The sequence below is a fragment of the Enhydra lutris genome, unplaced genomic scaffold (genome assembly GCF_002288905.1).
Source record: "Enhydra lutris kenyoni isolate GAN:26980312 unplaced genomic scaffold, ASM228890v2 scaffoldscaffold1, whole genome shotgun sequence".
NCBI classification, from domain to species: Eukaryota; Metazoa; Chordata; class Mammalia; order Carnivora; family Mustelidae; genus Enhydra; species Enhydra lutris.
The window spans coordinates 100,699,718-100,720,417 of NW_019154085.1; the positions used below are offsets into that span (position 1 = coordinate 100,699,718).

Sequence of the window (20,700 nt, forward strand, 5' to 3'; positions counted from 1 at the left end):
ATACACATATAAAACATATATATATTATAATGTATATTACATATATATGTGTGTGTATAGATAGATAAATATAGATATACTCCATACTCCAGTAACTCCATTCTTAAATATTTGGAAAAGAAAAAACACCTGTGTCCACCAAGGATTTGTTAAAAAAAAATCTTTAGAGAAGCTTAATTTACAGTAGCTAAAAATTAGAAACTATCTAATTATCTATTAACAAAGAATGAATAAACAAAACGAGCCATATCTATACAACAGAATTCTGTTAAGCAATTTAAAAAGAAACAGAATACCGATATGCCCAGCAATATGAGTGCATCTCAGAAACACGGTGTGAAAGAAGTCCCACTCAAAAGAGTACATAATACATAATTTCAATTATCTGAACTTCTAAAATAGGCAAGACTCATCTATGGGGAACAATTTCAGAAGAGTGACTGCCTTTTTGGAACCTCTGGGAAGGGGCATGAGAGAACATGTGAGGAAATGTAAAGATCTTATATCTTGATGGGATATAAATACATCTGTCAAAACTCATCACACTTTAGAGCTGTACATATCACTATATACAAATTATACTCCAATATTAAAACATAGTTTTTAAATGGTCTATAAAAGGGAAAGGGGGAAGAAATTTGTCTTTGATTGGAGTGGTGAGCATGGATGTGGAGATAAAGTTGATGAGTCAGCCATTTACTTACTGGATTTGACTAGTGCTCTTTATGTTTAGCTTGTATTTATTAGAAAATTTATTTCAGTCATCATCTTTCATCTGATAGGTTGGCTAGTATTTCACCACTTATTTGTTAAAGCATTCTGAACGGTTTCTTATTCAGCTGATAATAAATTACTTAGAAATTGGCATGTATACATTCTAGTTAGAGAAAGCCTGTCATCTTTCCTATATAATGATAATCTGTATAGGTAATGGCAAGAATGTATCAAAATGCTTCAGCAGAAAACAGATATAGGAACCCTGTCATATTGATTTGGTACCTTATTGATACTGTTATATTTCTAATATATTTCTAATCTATTTATGGACTTAAGAGTTTACTTTCTACCGTAATTGAAATAATAAGACAAATAAATGCAAATGCATGTGAAACTTTGGACTTCCAGGGATTCTAGCAAAACTTAGTAATATTAATGAAAAGTGACACCAATATATTTTCTTGTGTGTCTGTGTTTCATATTACCAAGGATGGTTATTGCAGAGATACAAATAGAAAAATCAAGGAATAATTTAGTTAGATGTTTTCTTGATATCTATATGTAACAAAGTCTAGTGAAATAAATAAAAATAGAAACAGGCCCTGAAAAGAGACAGTATTTGATTATAATGTATTGATATGGCTTTAAAGGAGGATACTGGTATAAAAAAAAACCTCTATAAATAATGTTTAAAAAATATATATATTTTGCATATAGATAAAATTTATAATATATTGTAATTTAGTTTTCATTTAAATATTTTAAAGATTTTATTTATTTATTTGGCAGGCAGAGATCACAAGTAGGCAGAGAGGCAGGCAGATAGAGAGAGAGGGGAAAGCAGGCTCCTTGCTGAGCAGAGAGCCCATGCAGGGCTCCATCCCAGGACCCCAGGATCATGACCTGAGCTGAAAGCAGAGGCTTTAACCCACTGAGCCACCCAGGTGCCCCTCATTTAAATATTTTTATTACAGACTCATTTTTTAAAGTACAAGATTTTCCCAAGTTCCTGTATGTAAACAGTACTAGTAAAATTTATTTTATCTGTACATATTTAACTTGAGATTAAATTCATCTCATTTTGCTTTGTGAAATATGATCTTCGTTCTGATCATTTGTAAGATTACTTTAATGGAACGTAAAATTTTGTCCTTTCAAATGTTTAATTGTTTTTTCCTTAAGAAAAGAAAATGACTATGATGGAGAGTGGATTGAATGTTGAAAGAACATCTACCTTTTCATTTTATTCCTGGCTGTTTGCCCAGTTCTTTTGAAGGACTTAATAATTTTGTTTCCCAGTGATGCCTAGAGGTGAAAAGAGACAGTGCCTGGTGGTTCAAAACAGTTTGAATGAGGTAATCAAACAGCACTGGAAAATGATCTTCTGTCCCTGGTGACATACTACTGGGAATTCTAAAGGAGTTCATCAAAGGAAAGATTTTATAATTAAATTATCATTTAATCCCAATTCTGTACTTACTCATTCAGTTGGAATCAGTAGAGACAATAGGGATGTCTCATGGTATTTCATGAGTTGAAGAGAAAAGAAAATGCCTAAAGGATTATGTGTAAAAAAAAAAAAAAAAAGAAAGTTACATTGATGCATGCTCATTTTGGTGTTTAGAAAAGCTTCATGGAGTTCATTGTTTCTTTTCAGAAATATGAGATGACATCAGATACTTGGCTCTCCAAACAGGTATGGCATAGGAGGTTGCTTTATGTCACATTTTGGCAGTTGTGCTCATTCTACTTACCTGTTTGCTGTGTAAGAATAACTCAGTATTACTTTAAGGCTTTGCCATGTTTGAGTCTCTTCCATGAAAATACTTATGACTTATCTTTTCTATGACATAATTTATAAAAAGGCTAATTCTGTTCTCTTTAGAGCTTAAGATGCAGAATAACTACTAGGATCCGTTTTTCAGTATCATTGATATAAGTAAACTTTTGTGTAGATGAAAAGAGGAAAAAGTTGTGACCCATTAAAGCTGGAAACCATCAGCATTGCTCAAATTGCCCAGAAAACTGGCTAGACCTTCACATAAATTGTTTATATGGAGATTATTTAGACGAATGCTTCTTTCTTTAGATATATCCTAGCTACAGATGCTAGTTTATGACATAAATGCAGCTGGAATCCAGATCACAATAGAGTAACTACCAAATGTCTCCACAACATTGGCTTATACTGGACATTTCAGAAGGAAACACAAGTAGATTATCTGAATATGGCTGAACCCATTTTTACTAGTAACTCCATCACTATCTTTTGCAAAGGGAAGTGTTGTGGCATCTTCTCCTAAATGTATAAAAGTGACTGCATACTCCACAGGTCCACACTGAACATATGCTAGTCTTATGTACTCTTCTTTTCCTAGAAGTAAAGGACATAATTACCCATCCAGCTATTAAAATCAGAAACCTAGCAGTCATTTTTAAGCTTTTATCCTTTTCTGCATATTATTAGACTATTATTCTGTATATTATTCATCACCACGTTCTTCAGTTTCACATTCAAAGATCTCAAGTCAGTTTACTTTTTGCCGCTTCACAAACAGCATCCAGGATCAAACTAGGAAGTACAGTTCCTCTTTCTCGTCTGACTGCGCTGAACCCCTCAGGTGCATGCCAGTCTCTTCACACTGCAGGCTGCCCGAGGGATCATTGCAAAGTGTGTACTTGGTTGCCCCTACCCATATCACTCTCACAACTGAAACTGAAATTTTTGTCTGTTCCTTCTCCATTCTCGGCACATGAGCTCTCATATTCACAAGGTCTTTGTAGGAGCCTGCCTTCTAAATGGAATTCTCTTAACTACTTTCTTTGGTGAAGGCTGCTTCTTTTCCAAACCTCAGCTTAAATCACCAACTTATAAAATCATCTCCTCCAACCACCATATGAATATTTTTTTTTAAGTCAAGTGTAATCTTTTTGTAATACTTAAACAGTTATTTCTATATTGTTTTCCTAAGTTCAGAAGGGCAGGAAGAATATTCATTTTTGTTCCCCATTGTAAACTAAATGTCTACTATGAGTTATAACAAAATCTCCATAAATACTTGCTGAATAAAGAAAGAAAAAGTAAGAAGGACTGTGAATAAGCTAAACCTTTTCTCATTTGAAGCATAAGCACGCCGAATCTACTAATAGATAAATAAGTAGATGATACTGTGAACTACTTAATCTTAATGAAATTGGGGAAAAAAACCCAACTTTGATCTTGTAGTCAGTAATGGATTTTCTTGTTAGATACTGAGAATAAAAACAATGACAAGCTATAACATAATGAATATTGATGTATTCAGAACTGTCCTGCATTATTAAACCATTTTACTCTCATTTTTATTTTCAGTGACACTCATAGTAGTGTAACATGCATCAACATAATGCATGCTCTTTTGGAATTATGTTATCTACATTTTAAATCCCAAATTTATGAATACTTAATATAAACTTTTCTTAAAGCAAAGAAACTAGTTATCAATTATTCAGTAAAAAAAAAAATGTAGGTGGTAGTTTGTCACAGTTGAGTTTTCCTCTAGAAGCTCTTAGAGAATTTTATAAAATATTTAGAATTTGATGAAAATAAAATATGAGAATGGTGGTAGTAAATAGATGAAGCAAATTTCTAAGACAATTAGAAACTTAATGTAATCATTATATGCTCACTTTCTGGATGGTAGGAAGAACAGAGAAGAAGTAGGCATATTTGGTCTTTCAGGAGACTTGTGATAACCTATCTACAAAATTTTGGGCCAAGAGATAGAATTTGGTAACCCCAATTCATTGCCCTGTGCGTCATAAACACTGACTTGGTTGCAGTCATGAAAGTGGACAGTGCAGTTGGCTCCACTTCCATTACTGGATTCTAGGAAAAGGCTGGCATAGAGCTCTACTTATATGCAGATATTGCCTAGTGGTGAAGGTTATTAAGCCCAGCAGTGCATTTGAGAATATAGTCCCCATCTGCTCCTTCATTGAGCCATTTATAAGGTACTAGAATTTGAAGGGGATGGGTGCACAAATACAAAAAGAAGAATGCCCGGATATCCCTGTACCTTTAAAAATGTAATGTATTTTTGAAGCAACAAGGGGACAGTGTTGAATAGGGGAGGAGCTGATAGTTTGGAACAAATGTGGATAGTGTGGTATATAACAAACATGTTTGCCTGTTGTACACATGCATTCATCTATCCAGTTATGAGTTGGACACCCACTGGGTCCTAGGCAATAGAGCTAAAAAGATAAAACTGCCAACTTAGTTTAATTATTACTTGCCTAGTGAAGGAAGCCAACCATATAATAAAATGCATTGAATGCCACGATAGAGATGAATATGGGGTAATTGTTAGAATCGAGGAAAGATTTCCTAACTACAAGATACTGTCTAACTAGGAAAATTTGGAAATGGTTTCTGTTCCTTGAATTGAAGGAAAAAATAAAAAGAGTAAGATTCAGCATAAAGGAAAACGTAAAGGTTGTTCCAGAAAGAAAAAGCTTCACTTGCAAAGGCCAAGAGAGAGATCCCAGAGGGCAAGAGATGGAACCTACAGAATTACTGACTCTATCATAACTGAAAGATGTCAGGTATCTTGTCAGTATTTATTATATGCCTAGCAATGCATTGTCTTCATCCTTGAGTTGTGTATTACTTTAGAGTTTAAAATTTTACATATATCATCTTATATTTTCCTGAGTGTCCATGAAGTAGACAAGGAAAATATTATCCTTCTATTTCTATCAAGGGATGATCTCACTAATGAAACTAAAATCAGACTCTTGATTTTATTAAAAACAGTCATTAATTTATTCATTAAGTAAGTACTAAGCACAACTTATGTGATAGTCATTGTCTAGGTGCTGGAGATAGAGCAGCGAAGAATACAAGGTTCCACCCTCATGGAGCTTACATTCCAGAGGAACACTGCCTACTTGCCTATCCACCTGCCCACCTGCATACATACACACATTTACCCCCTCCAAAAAAATGCATACCTGCCTGAAGTATAGTATGATAGATGCTTTTAGGTGTTAAGGAAAGAAACAGGAAGTAGGTAAAAGGGGATGAGGGATTCAGATAGAGGTGGATGATCTTGCTTCCAAGAGCTCCCTCTACAGGGGTAAATGGGAAGCACTTCACTGGTAAGGTGACAGAGACAAGATATGAAAGAGATAAAAAGAACCAGAAAAGGGGAATAAAAAGTGCAAAGAAAAGAACTTGTGGGCCACTTTAAAGACCCGCAAAAGAAACCATAACAAAGTCTTTCTTTTACCATGTGTATAATCACTTTCACTAATCCACTAGGAAAGAACGCCAGTGCTCTGTCAGGCAAATCCATTTTCTTAATGTTTTCTCTGGAGGAAAAGGAAAGCAATCTATATGTATAGCTTCCATCATTTAATTTTCAGAAATATTGATTTAACATGTCACTAGAGTTTAATTAAAAAATCATCAAATGGGCATTTGTGTTTGTGTATTTTTGGAGGGGTGAACAGTGAAGATGAGAAGTTTGAATTAAATGATTTTCAGTGGATTCCTTCCCGTTTTGCAGCCTTTTAGTTCTGTGTTTTCATAAATTTATATATACAGAAGGTCAAGTAATCAGAGTTGCTGAGTGAAATATTTCAGAAGAAATATATTAAAAAATGTAAGTTTTTTGTCAACCATTCATTAAAGAGTTTTTTATGGCAGTACAAATGAAAGAGAAAGGGGAATGATGAAGAGTAAGGTAGAGAGGAATGGAACGTTACTGTTCAATGGGCAGTTTCTAGTTGGGAAAAATGGAAAATTTCTGAAGCTAGATGGTGGTGGTCCATTCACATTATTTTTAGAGATAATTTTTAGAGCTAACTTGACCTTTTCACAAACTAATTCTAAATAAAAAATGGTGTGACCCATTAGCAATGGTAGGCAGCACAAAGCACAATCTTGAGATCGTTATATGCACTTTTGTGTTTTAGAATGAGGAGCCGGTTTTTTCTAGAGATGGCAGCAAATTCTTTATGACAGTTCCTGTGAAGCAAGGGGGGCGTGGAGAATTTCACCACATAGCGATGTTTCTTGTTCAGGTAAGTGCTGGCTTCTTTCATTTGGTGTCATTGCTGTCCTGCTCACGAAGGTACAATTCCTGTGGCATATTCTGAACCTACAGTTAATGCCTATGAAGTCCAGCCATATATTTAACCCAAGGACTATGTTTTAGGAAGAGGATCCCCATCCATAGCTATAAATTCGAACTGTACCTTCCCACAAAACAGTCTGAACACTCAGTAGAATTTTGTGAGTCACACACATATGCTAAGAGGTGAGGGCCTTGGGATATAGAATTGAATACATGAAAATTACCCACCCCCTATTTTCATAGACTTTAGGCCAAACTAGAGAAAATTTTTCACTCAACAAATATATATTCCTTATTTTGTACAAGAAGTATTTTCAAGGTACTATGAATATTTTAAATACTTGAAGCAAACTAAATGTCCATCAAAAAATTGAACAATTGAATACATTATTGTATATATAAGGAAATATAATGCACATTCGAAAAACCAGGATAAAGACACAGAGTCTGTGCTATAGTTCTGTAGACTTTCTGATAAAAAGGAAAGGCTTTAAATTTCAAATGAGTTAACAGTGAATAGTTTATACAGTTTTATCCAATTATTGAAAAATTAGAGAATTCAGAAATGGTTGAAATAAGACAGGGTTAATGAGTCAATCTGAATGTAATGGTCAATAACAAATATTCAAGAGAACTAGTTTCCTTCAAAATCAAATTAATAAACATCTCACTCGCAGGTAAAAGAAAATTTATAAAGGTAAAACTTTGTGGCTAAATTGGAATCCTCTTGGAGAGTTTACAAACTAGCCAAGAATCAACTTCATACTTACAAAATAAAGAGTAAATATACATGTGCCAAAGGATCCCTAAACAACCTGGTTACTTTTATGTCGTTAGAACCTTCAAGCCTTGCGCATGTTCTCAAACTTTTATCACTATCTACATACATATTTACGTTCAGCAACTCAGTGCCTTGAATTCTCAAAATCTTTTGTTGGTAGTTTAAATTTAACACTTGTCTAAGCTCTGTACCTATTAAAATAATTGTCCTGATTTTAATTTTAATCAAAGCTGAAAAAATAATTTGGAATATGTATAATTTCTACAATAGAGATGTAGATTAATTTTTATAGTGTATCATTAAGTTGGAAAAATAGGTTATAGACTAATATATAATGTGATCTCATTTATATCCTAAATAAATGTATCTATATGTGCATAAACTTTGACAATTTTATATCTAGTAAAATGATTACATCAGATAGGTAGGACTAAGGGGACTCTTTTTTTTCCTTTTTTTAAAATGTGAACTGGAGGAACCTTCACTAGCAAATTGTTCTACCTGATTAATTCTAGCTAGCTAATAGTAAACTTTGTTATCATAAATAGTATAAAGATATTTTGGCCAAAAATAATGAACCACACTTTCCAAATCTTAAAATTGACTGTGACATTTTATTAAATTTTTAAACTCAGTATTTTATATTCAAGAAATTGTGTGAGAACCCAGGTGGTCAAATTTACATACAAATTGTAAATATTTATAAGATAGGGAAAGAAGGATAAGGAAAGATGTGTAATACATCTTTATATATACAATTCCAAGAAGACAATCTATTCAACAAATTGAGAAGACAAAGAGTGTCTTTTAAAAAGTGTTGGATTGGGAGGGAATAGAGGTGCTGATGCTGGCATGTAGGAACTGAGATATTTATGAACCTAACAGAAGTTCCTTTATAAGCCTTAGGAAGAAATACCTTCTGTCCCCTATCAAATGATCCTGACATGCAGGCTAATGCATTATTTCTGAAATGTTCAGAACAACTTCATAGAGCAGATGTGTTTACTTTGTTCCTTTTCTGTATGAAGATTGTAACAAAGCTTTCATTGAAGTAGAAAATATTTTGATCTATTCTGGTTGCAGTTCAGGGAATCTGTGGCTTGCTTCACTGAGAAATAAACATGACTGCATGATTATTTATGGATATTTTGGCATTGTGGATGAAATTAATCTACTTTGTTAATGAGTTAGAGGTCAGTGGTTAGACAACTCTAAGTTATGCCTAAATCTACACACTCACCCAGTCTTAGTAAATAGTTTGAATTCCTTTGCCTCAGTTTTTTAAATAGCTTACAAAAAAGCTCCTTTATTAATCTTTTATGATTACCATTCTGACACATATATATGCTATAAAGACTTCTACAATTCTAAAATTGAATTAACTGAACTAATTTAAAATCAAACACAATCTCATCACCCCACACTCTCACACTATACATCAATTGGTGTATGTATTTTAATTCCTTTAAACATTAAAAAAAATTTTATTTCCCTTAAATATTGCCTTCAAAGCTCATATATATATTTTTGTATTTAAAGAAAAATTTATAATCATTTTCACATGATTATTATGTTAATATTTAATGTTATTCTTAAGTATGGTTTTAATAGCTGTTCAACATTCTGCCAAATAGATTTACTCTACTGTTTTTAAATGAATCAATTTTAATCATCATTAAAATTACTCTAATTTTGATACTAGAAATTATTCAGAGGTAAATATTCTTATACATAAATACTTATTTGTGATTATTACCACAAACATATATTTTAAGATATCAAAAGATACCTAGGCAAAGCATATGTGTACATATGTATTTGTTTAGGTTTTGATACTCAGTTCCAAATTGGCTGTCCAAAAATAGTATAATAATTTATAGTCTTAAACAGTAATGCATACTAGCATTGATGACTTTTTACCCTCTCTTTCTTCCCTTGACATACTGTAAGTGAGAACTGACAGGAACAGCCAACAGTCAGCATGACCACCCTTGCAGTATTTGATACTTAGCTATATTTGAGAGCTTCCTCGCTGACTGAAAATATATTTATCTGTTGAAGTATCTTACTAAATGAAATTAGTAAATTTTTGCAAACATTTTGCTCTCCTTCACAAGTAGGTAGATAAAAACTATTAACTGGATATCAGGCTATAAAATTAGTCTTTGAGGCTATTTCATTATAAAGGGTGATGGTGGTCATTACAAATATTTTAGTGTTCTTTTTTTTTCATTTACAGAGGTGATTGATCTTTACTAAAGTAATTTCAAAAAATAAAAGTAGAAAGAATTTATGTAGTTTCCTCATTTTAGACAAGATTATAATTTTATATAAACTATAGTATTTCATTCTCATATTTTAAATTCTAATTATAAAGCATACTTTTCCCCTAATGCTATATAATTTTGAAAAACAATTCTTTAGATTAATATTTAGTTGACTGTACATAGATACTTAACCAGTATTTGTAATTTGCTGTAATTATATGTCACTATACAAAAAGCTATTTATATTATGGATTATTTATTTAGTTTTGATTAACAGAACTAGAATTCCTGTATGAAAAGTAAAATATTTCTATTCTTTATGTATATATAGTGCATATAGTGTATATATATTCTATGTATATATACAGAATATATATGAGCTTAGAAATATATACTAATACATAGATCTATATACATACATATATTACTTTTATTTCTACATTACTTTCAGTATGAATATGTGATAGTAGAATTTCTCTACTTTTTAAAGTATTAATGAAAATAAAAACTGGCTTCTCCAAAAATCTATATAGTTAAAGTAATTGTTCTTTTGAGCAGAATATGCAGTATGCAATATTAATATCAATTTATGTACTTCCTGAACCAAAAGGTGATGCAGAACTTCTTTACCTCAGACCATTAAACTTGTGCCTGCTTCAGAAATGTTCCCCTTCCTCATCCCTCCACAGTATTCCTTACAGAGGCCTGTAACTTCTGAGTTGCCCTATCTGGAACTCTAATATCCTAACCCTGTAATGCAGGCTGCAGTTAAGTAAAAGGTTTCTGTCAAAGACATGGCTACCTTTTTCTCTCAAATTTGGAGTAAGCAGAGTTTCAATCATGCTAAGTGGTTTAAATTCATAAACATAAGGAATTGCCCTGTCATCTTCCTAAATTGTGTTAAATGAAAAAATTACATATGTTGGTGAATCGATTCTCTTTCTCTTTGCAGCAATAGAAAGCTTTGCTCATGAGAGCTGATGATTTCACTTGGAACAAATTTAAATGCCATTATTCATTACAAATACTGCAGAAAATGGCATGCCCCCATTTCACAATTCTATCACCTAATCAACCCAATAAATTTTTTTCATTAAATTTCACTACTGCGTCTGATTAGGACATTGTCTGAAAACAATTAGCTCACCTCATGTGATAAATAGACAGTAAATTAAAGCACGCTATTTTTAAGCACCACAATATTGCACTTATTTAGAAGCTGTAAAGGTTCAACAGAATTTAATATAAGAAATTAAAATGAGCAGTGTGTAATCAGGTAAAAAGCACATGCATTATTAAAATTTATTGATACCAATATCTTTCAAATTTTTAAATAGAAATACAAGATTAATATTTAATTTTTCTGAGTAAGAAAAAAGTCTATACCAATTTGAGGGGACGTGTCTGATGTCTAATGGTGTCTGATGTCTTATTCCCAAATTTTATTTGGGAATAAAAACACTTTATCTGCATCCTAGATTGTCAGCACTCTAGTGAAGGAAATAATTAGTTCTATTGCTATTTATTCTAAAATTAAAAGTGAAATATGAGTTTAATTTAAAGGCCATGTTGCCATTGTCAAAAGTCCACTGTGCTTTCATATCCATAATCATTTTTTTCTGTTCTACCAACTTAATAATATAGAGACCATGGTTGCATGGGAAGAACTGTGCACCAAAAATTATTATTATTTCCTGCTTTGTTAAATTTTCTTGGCCACAAATGCTTGTCTTTTTTTTTTTTTTTTTTTTTTTTTTTTTTTTTTTTTTTTTTTTTTTTTTTTTTTTTTTTTTTTGAGAGAGATCACAAGTAGACAGAGAGGCAGGCAGAGAGAGAGAGAGAGAGAAGCAGGCTCCCTGCTGAGCAGTGAGCCCGATGCGGGACTCGATCCCAGGACCCCGAGATCATGACCTGAGCCGAAGGCAGCGGCTTAACCCACTGAGCCACCCAGGCGCCCAAATGCTTGTCTTTTGAAGGTGGATTGAAAACAGATACAGACACCTCGCTCGTGATATCTAGTCAAGTTCCCTGACACTTATTTTGAACTTAATATATGGCCATCTACCATATTCTGATTTGTACTACAATTACTTACCTGAAGTCCAGATCAAAAGTAATATGCTCACTGCAGTGATATAATCTGATATGCATCAGTGGGAAAGAGTTGAGTCTTAGCACTATAACTATAGAACTATAAAAGATAGGGTCTGCTATTATATGTGAAACGAGGGTCAACTTACTCCATAGCCCAGATTTGCCCTGTTGGATATAAAGCAAACAGAGCAATTTGAATGATTGTGAGGGTATCGTTAAAGCTTCCAACAAGGGAACTTTTGGTCCTAAATTAGAAGCATAATATTTTTATGCTAGATGCATTACTGAAATTAATAATGTACAGTTTTAATCTTGTATACATTGTGTACAGGCATTGTCTCAAAGCACTGGATTTTTGCTCATGATCACTTGTAATGTGGATACTCTTCTATCCTTAAGCATACACCTACAAATAACAAAATTTTTCTGAAAAAAAACCGAAAATATAATCAACTTAGAATTCTCTGAACCGAAGGCATCTCTAGATATGTACAAATATAGACAACATTTCTTTACCTTTTAATGTTTTGAGATGTTGTTCATCTTAAAAGATGAACTAAAGATGCACTAAAACCTTGAGATCTTAGTATCCTGTCCTTGGCTCATTCAAAGCAGGGTCTGAAAATGAGTAAGGAAAACCATCTGTTGGTAATGTTGACCTGTGGGAATTTGGCCATTAAATATGTGACTTCAGAACTCTATGTAAGCCTTTGGTCCATGTCTGCCTCAAATCACAGAAATTTGGTTTCATCTCTGCATTTATACTTTCATTCAGCAAATACTTATAATGCACTGTAATATGTCAGATAGTATGCAAAAAATAAGTTAAAGAAGCCATATGTTTGTTGTTGATGTTAAAAAGCTAGAAGTCTAGAGAATTCCTTTTATTTTTTTTTATTTTTTTTTATTTTTTATTTATTTATTTGACAGAGAGATCACAAGCAGGCAGAGGCAGGCAGAGAGAGAGGAGGAAGCAGGCTCCGCTAGAGAGCAGAGAGCCCGATGCGGGGCTCGATCCCAGGACTCCGAGATCATGACCTGAGCCGAAGGCAGCGGCTCAACCCACTGAGCCACCCAGGCGCCCCTAGAGAATTCCTTTTAAACAAGGAATAGATGATTTAGGGAGATGTCGAAATATAGACACGGACAAATAAGACACTGAGAATTTCTGAAGGAAAATTCTAGTACTACCTATATGTAGTGGAGCAGAATGCCCTTTTGTTTCTGCTTCCAGTAGTATGGCAAAATTGATATTATAATAAGATTCTCCCATATCAAAACCCCCAGATTCTGGATATATTTATACTAAAAACACATGTGAAGTATTACTCACCTAATGTATTGCATTCTCAGAAGACAATCCAATTGAATTAGAGGTGAGTTCCAACATATATAACTGTCCCAAAGCCATACATTTGGAAATAAAATATAATTCCTGCATTATTCATGAGTTTAGTAGGAAATATATACACTATATTATATACATAAATGTAATATATAATCTATAAAAGGAACTAGGTACTATATAACATTCAAATTAAGAATTTAGAAAAAACAAAATAAATGCAAATGATGAAGAAATGAAAAATACAGTAGTAGAATTTAGTGAACTAGAGAAAAGGTAAAATAATGAGGCTTAGCAAAACAAATATTTGGCTCTTTGCAAAAAAAGAAAAATTAAACCTACAATGTCTATTAAGTTTAATTTAAAAAGTGGGAAAACTGCCAAAGTATAAGTAATGAAAAAGAAAGCAAAACTGTAGATTTTAAAATGTATTTTAAAATACTATTAATAACTTCAAGCCAACAAATTTGAAAACTTGAGTGAAATGTATAAACTCTAGAAAAAGAATTACCAAATCCGATTTAAGAAACAATCTGGTTGGGGGGCGCCTGGGTGGCTCAGTGGGTTAAGCCACTGCCTTCGGCTCAGGTCGTGATCTCAGGGTCCTGGGATCGAGTCCCGCATCGGGCTCTCTGCTCGGTAGGAAGCCTGCTTCCCTCTCTCTCTCTGCCTGCCTCTCCGTCTACTTGTGATCTCTCTCTGTCAAATAAATAAATAACATCTTTAAAAAAAAAAAAAAAACAATCTGGTTGTCCCATATTATTAAGGTAATGGAACATGTTTTAAAATGTCTCCACATCAAGTACAGGTGGTTTTCAAAGGTGTGCTCTACCAATACTCAAAATGTTCAAGAAGCACACACTTACATTGTATAGAAACACATTCGGAAAATAGAAAAAGATGGACTTTTTTTAGTGTATTTTATGATACAAGTATCATCCTGTACCCAAAACCAAATGAAGATAGTATGAGAAAGGACAATTCGAGGTCACTTAGGAACTCCTAAACCAAACTGTAGCAAATTAAATTCTTCAGTGGATTTTAAAAAAAATTACTATTATTTTTCACACAGGAATGCTAAGTTTGCTTAAAATGTAAATAACAATTTAATTCATTGCATTTGCATCTACACAAAAAGATAGAATGGTCTTCTAGATGTAGAAACAGGCTCCAATAAATTCCACAAAATCCACATTTAGAAATCTTAGAAATATAGGAACAAAGACAAATTCCTTAAGCTGATAAAGGCATTCGCCAAAAACTTAGGTAATTTAGTACAGTCTACAGTGGATCATTGATTATATTCCTTCTAAAAATCAGCATTGAAACTCTGTATATTGACAGGTAGCAAACAGACTTGACCTGGGGATCATTTCCTAACGTGTAAAAATATTGAAACACTATGATATATACCTGAAATCATAAGATATTTTGTCAGTTAAACTTAAATATTAATTATCACTAAACAAACACTTGTAGATACAAAATTATCAAATGTGAGACTTAAAACTCAGAAAAGCCTTCATAAAGTAGAAAGAAAAGTTGTAAACCAAACCATAACAGATTTTGGGAAGGAAACTGAAAAAAATAGTACAAAATAGTAACTAATAGATTAATGGAAAGATGACCAAGAGTAAACAGATATTGCTGAAAATATACTAGTGGGTATCAAGAAGATAAATGGAAACAAATGAATAAACAGAGAGGATCAGAAATTGCTAAGATAGGAAAATAATATGAATTGACATTTAATTGGATTTCTTAAAAAAGAGAAGCAGAATAGTAGAAGAAAGGTGGCGTTTAAAACCATAACCCAGCAATAAACCCAAACAACAAAAAATGCTAAAGAAAGAAAAGATAGCTTTGGGGGGGGGGTGGTAAGAGCATTATTAAAGTTATTAGTACAATTATGTGTAAAACTAAAATAAAACTGACCACTAGTTTCAGAACATTTAAAAATATTACAAAAACTGACTACAAAAAACTCATTAAATGTGATATCCATAATATAAAATATGACAGAAATTTTCAAAAGGTTATCAGTCATACCCAATAAGTGTAATTTGGCTTAATTTATGTACCAAAATTTTTAAGAAAATGTTTCTCATACTGGTTTTTGAAATTAATGCAATTCAATCTTTTTGAAAATACACATTTAAAAAGGGACTTAGAAAGGCTAAATACTGATGCTAGACAAGATGAGTTTTCATGCCCCAAAGCATTTAGAAGAGCAGAAGATACTTTATAATGTTCAAGGGCACAAATCACAAGGAAGGTATAATAGAAATGTCTGGATCTATGCCTTGGATAGTTCAGTAGCTACCTTCATAAAGTGGAAATGCACAAAAGCTACTTGATATGTGGAAGCCTTCTTGTACCATCCTTGGTCTAAAGTGAATCACATTATATGATTTTTATATGTATATATGTTGATTATGTTATACATAATATATATTATAATGTTATTGTATTATTTTGTATTTTATTATATTAACCACATTATATATGTACATATGTATGTGTGTATATATATGTGTGTGTGTGAGATAAATCCTTTTCAAGTTTTTCAGTGTTCAAGGGAACACTGACTAAAGCTGAACGTGTAGTTTAAAGGCTCAATAAATTCTGTAAACTAGAACTTACATAAAAGCATGCTATGATCACAAGGTAATAAGCCTAGATATCAAGAATATATTTTTAATAAGTTTTCTGGCTAGAAAACTTTTTTAAAGTAAATCCAATTAAACAATTACTTGGAAATTTCAAATTTGCCAAATTTATAAAATAGCAATAACAACAAGAATGACAATACCTTCTTCAGAATCAGATGTCAGAATAAAACTCATAGCTAAACAAACTTATAACAACTAAAATGGAGGAATGAAATTAAATGAGTTGAATTCCTAACCCAAATGGCTAAAAATATACCAGCAAAGTAAGACAAATTTAGAACTAATAAAAAACAATAATGTTTGCTCTCTTGGAAAACACACACACACACACACACAGACAAAACACAAGCTGGCCCAACTGAGGAAAAAATGAGAAAGAAAACACACACAATTAGAAATGACTGGTAGGAAATAACAAAGGACATTTTAATAGATCCTGAGAGAGTACTTTGCAGAACTCTTTGCCAATTAATTTGAAAATTTAGATCAAATGAACAATTTCATGAGGAAATACATTTAACCAAAACTGCCCCAAGAGAGACAGACAGCTTACATTGACTAATTACACAGAAGAAATACAATGTCATCAAAGAACTACACCACAAAGGAACACCAAGGCCCACAGGATTGTATAAGAGAATCTTACCAGACTTTCAAAAGTAATGGCAACACATTTCCAATTGTTATATAACATTGGTTTTCTTTATAGTTGCTATAAAAAAAGCCCTTTTATAAAATTTAATGCCAATTCCTGGTTTTAAAAAAACTTTAAAGTATAGGAATTGGTAGATAATTTCTTAAAATGATAAAACATATATGCCTCAGTCCACAACCCAGTAGAGTGGCATTCCCGTTAAGGTTGGGAACAAGAAAGCACGCACACTGTCTCCGCAATACTGCTTTGGGAGGCGTTCGCGTAAGTCAGATGAGAATGAACCATAAGCCATAGGTTTGAGAAGTATTCAGTGAGATAGCAGGACAGATACTCAGGATATGGAAATGAATAGTGTTCCTATTTGCAAATAATAACCATTTAGGGGGCGCCTGAGTGGCTCAGTGGGTTAAAGCCTCTGCCTTCGGCTCAGGTCATGATCCCAGGGTCCTGGGATCGAGCCCCGCATCGGGCTCTCTGCTCCGCAGGGAGCCTGCTTCCTCCTCTCTCTCTCTCTCTCTCTCTGCCTGCCTCTCTGCCTACTTGTGATCTCTGTCTGTCAAATAAATAAATAAAATCTTTAAAAAAAAATAACCATTTAGAAAGGTTTTGGAATAAAAAGCCATTCTCATTAACATCAAACAGTAATGAATATGAAAATGAAATATATATGAAGTGTGCAAAATGTACAGAACCTCTATGAGGACAACATTAAGACATTTCTGAAAGGCATAAAGAAGACTTGAACAAATAGGAAAATATCCCTGTTCTGGGTTCAAATGACTGAAGACCATAAAGAGTATTATGTATCAATAACAAATATTAATTATAAATTTTATTTTATCCCAATAAGAAATTCTAGCAAGTTTTTATATGCTTGAATGAGATATGCTTATTTTTATCAAGTAATATCTAGGAAAATCCTGAAAAAATAGTGAGAAAGGGTGAATTCTAAGTAATATAGATGTTAAAAAAATCTGTTAAGAATGTGTGGTTTTGGGACATGAATTAACAGAGACTAAAGCATAGATAATACAGAAATAGCCTTAGACACATATGGTAACTTAACATATGATAAAAATGACATTTCAAAGTACTGGAAAAAGTGAATTTTTTCATAAAATAGTTTTGGAAAAATTGAGTATCATTAGGAAAGATAAAAGTAGTTACATACTACCATCATAATTCTAAAATCAGAGATCTAACTTTGAGAAATAAAACCTTACATGTACTAGGCGAAAACACCAATAAAATTATTAATAACCTTAGACTGAAAAAAGCCCTTAAACTATGCACCAGTATACAGAGACAATGTAAGAATATAATGGTAAATTTGATTACATAAAGATTAGAAAAAAATTTTGGGAAAAAGAGTACCATAACCGATGTCAACACAGAATGACAAATCGGGAGAACATACCTGCAGCTTACATCTCACATAATGGATATAAAGAGCTCCTAAAAAATAAAGACCAAAACCAAAGAAATCTAATAGATAATACAGACAAACATTAGCAGAGATAATGACTGAATCTTATTTGTAATGATGCAAATGACAGATTATATATGTTGTCTTATACATATATACATATATATGTGTATCTCATGCTCAACTTTTTTCCAAAGAGAAATGCAAAATAGGTACCTTATACCTTGCTGGTGGATGTACACAATGATACCTTCCTTACGGAGGAGTATATCATGACAATATTTCTCTACATGTTAAATACAAGCATATATACAGAGTTAATTACTGTGGCATTACTTGAGATGTGTTTCTTAGGAAGCTAGTTAAGGTACACAGAGGACTATGTAAGAATAAAAAGGATGGAAGAAGGGGCACTTGGGTGGCTCAGTCAGTTAAATACCTGCCTTCAGCTCAGGTCATGCTTCTCCCTCTGCCTGCTGCTCACCCTGCTTATGCTCTCTCTCTGTCAAATGAATAAATAAAACCTTAAAAAAAAAAAGTTGGAAGATCTAGAACAATGGAGCACCTCCTATACTCTGATTTATATGTCTATGTGGAACTGTTTATAGTTATAGTTATATAATATTAATGTTTTAAGTATAAAAAGATTCCCCCCAAAAGGATGAGAACCTAATAAAAAAATTTCTATATGTGATGAGTGAGAATGGCATGAGACCAAGATTTCTTGCACTGTGTATGTATAGATAGATCTATATCTATATCGATAGATATATCGATATATCTGTATCGATATATCTATCGATATATATATAGATCTATCTATCTATATATATGTATATAGTGTGTTTGAACCATCTACATTTTTTTTTTACCTTTTTAAAAAGATTTTATTTATTTATTACAGAGGAAGAGAGCCAGAGAAAGAGCAAGAGTACTCTGATTTATATGTCTATGTGGAACTGTTTATAGTTATAGTTATATAATATTAATGTTTTAAGTATAAAAAGATTCCCCCCAAAAGGATGAGAACCTAATAAAAAAATTTCTATATGTGATGAGTGAGAATGGCATGAGACCAAGATTTCTTGCACTGTGTATGTATAGATAGATCTATATCTATATTGATAGATATATCGATATATCTGTATTGATATATCTATTGATATAGATATAGATCTATCTATCTATATATATGTATATAGTGTGTTTGAACCATCTACATTTTTTTTTTTACCTTTTTAAAAAGATTTTATTTATTTATTACAGAGGAAGAGAGCCAGAGAAAGAGCAAGAGTGGAGGGGAGGGGCAGAGGCAGAGGCAGAAGCAGACTCCCTGCTGAGCAGGGAGCCTGGCTTGGCCTCCATCCCAGGATCCTGGGATCACGACCTCAGCCTAAGGCAGATGCCTAACTAACTAACCCATCCAGGTGCCCCCCATCTACATATTTTTAAAAGAAAATGAAATACAAAAAGTGAGGACAACAAAGCCTATGTTGAAATACTAAGAGAAGTAAATACACCTGGATATAAATCAAACTGATATGAATTTGAATTGAAGATAATACTAAGAACACACACACACACAGAGAGAGAAACAGGGAAATCTGTCTAGCTATCCATAAGTCTCTTCTAAAAAGGCCCAGCACTAATAACACTAGAGTAGTATGAGCACACATAACCCTGTATCTCTAAATACCATAATCCAGTAGAAAAAACTCCATGGAGAAATTATTGCTTACAGTTGGAGGTAGAGGAAGTAAAATATCTACGAACATGTAATTGTGCGTAAACATGGAAGTGCTCAAAGACCAATGTAAGCATTTCCAAATAGAGAGGTTAACTTGAAGGAGTCTCTGCTAACCTCATTTTGACAATTTCAGCATCATAAAGAGTAACAACAGTAATGGAATGTCTCATTGCATTAAACATGCTTAAGTGTATAGTTATATGGAGAATAGGAAGAAAGAGAATGAGAGTAAACACATACAAGGAGAAAGAGTAGAAGTTGTTTTTACAGAAGTATGCCACCTAATAAATATAAAAGTGATGTTAGAATTAGAAAATCACTTTGAGAGGTAATTTATTCAGAGAAAGGTCATGAATGGATGCCAAACCTACTGAGTGAAGTTAATGGAGACAACTGTATTCACATAATGTTCAAGTATCATCCCGCTTTTAATTATAAAGCAGAATGTATTTTTACAATGACTGTATCCCACAGTTACCATGTAAATGGCATTGTCATGAGAGGGGAGATATGTAATGGTATGTTTCCTAATATGAAGCAAAAGAGGGATCTGATATCACCTCTGTAGTATTTTTGCTAAAAATACTTAGCCTAAATTAAAGCATAAGAAAACAATCAGACAAATCCAAAATGCTGAATATTCTATAAACCACTGGACCAGGAGTCTAAAGAATGGCCAATGTTGTAGAAATCAAAAAAGACAAAATGTTTTTGAGACTATAGAGATGACAATCCAATACGATACGTAAACCTTGACTGAGACATCTGTTTTATCTAAATATATAAATTATGTATTTAGATATATTTAAACACGAAATACATTATATATGTATATAGAAAGTTATTTGGGTTACTTGGGGCTCTTCCGGAATTT

At 32.7% G+C, this 20,700-nt stretch overlaps 1 protein-coding gene across 2 annotated transcripts in view; it reads left to right on the forward strand.

Annotated features, from left to right (window-relative positions):
* The window catches only part of LOC111155763 (dipeptidyl peptidase like 10), a 1,348,454-nt gene that overhangs the window by 1,266,739 nt on the left and 61,015 nt on the right, over nucleotides 1-20,700 (forward strand). For both annotated transcript variants that reach the window (XM_022516189.1, XM_022516263.1), the window contains exons 12-13: nucleotides 2,375-2,413; nucleotides 6,679-6,786. In XM_022516189.1, the coding sequence (XP_022371897.1) occupies nucleotides 2,375-2,413; nucleotides 6,679-6,786 (147 nt within the window). The remainder of the gene's footprint in view (nucleotides 1-2,374; nucleotides 2,414-6,678; nucleotides 6,787-20,700) is intronic.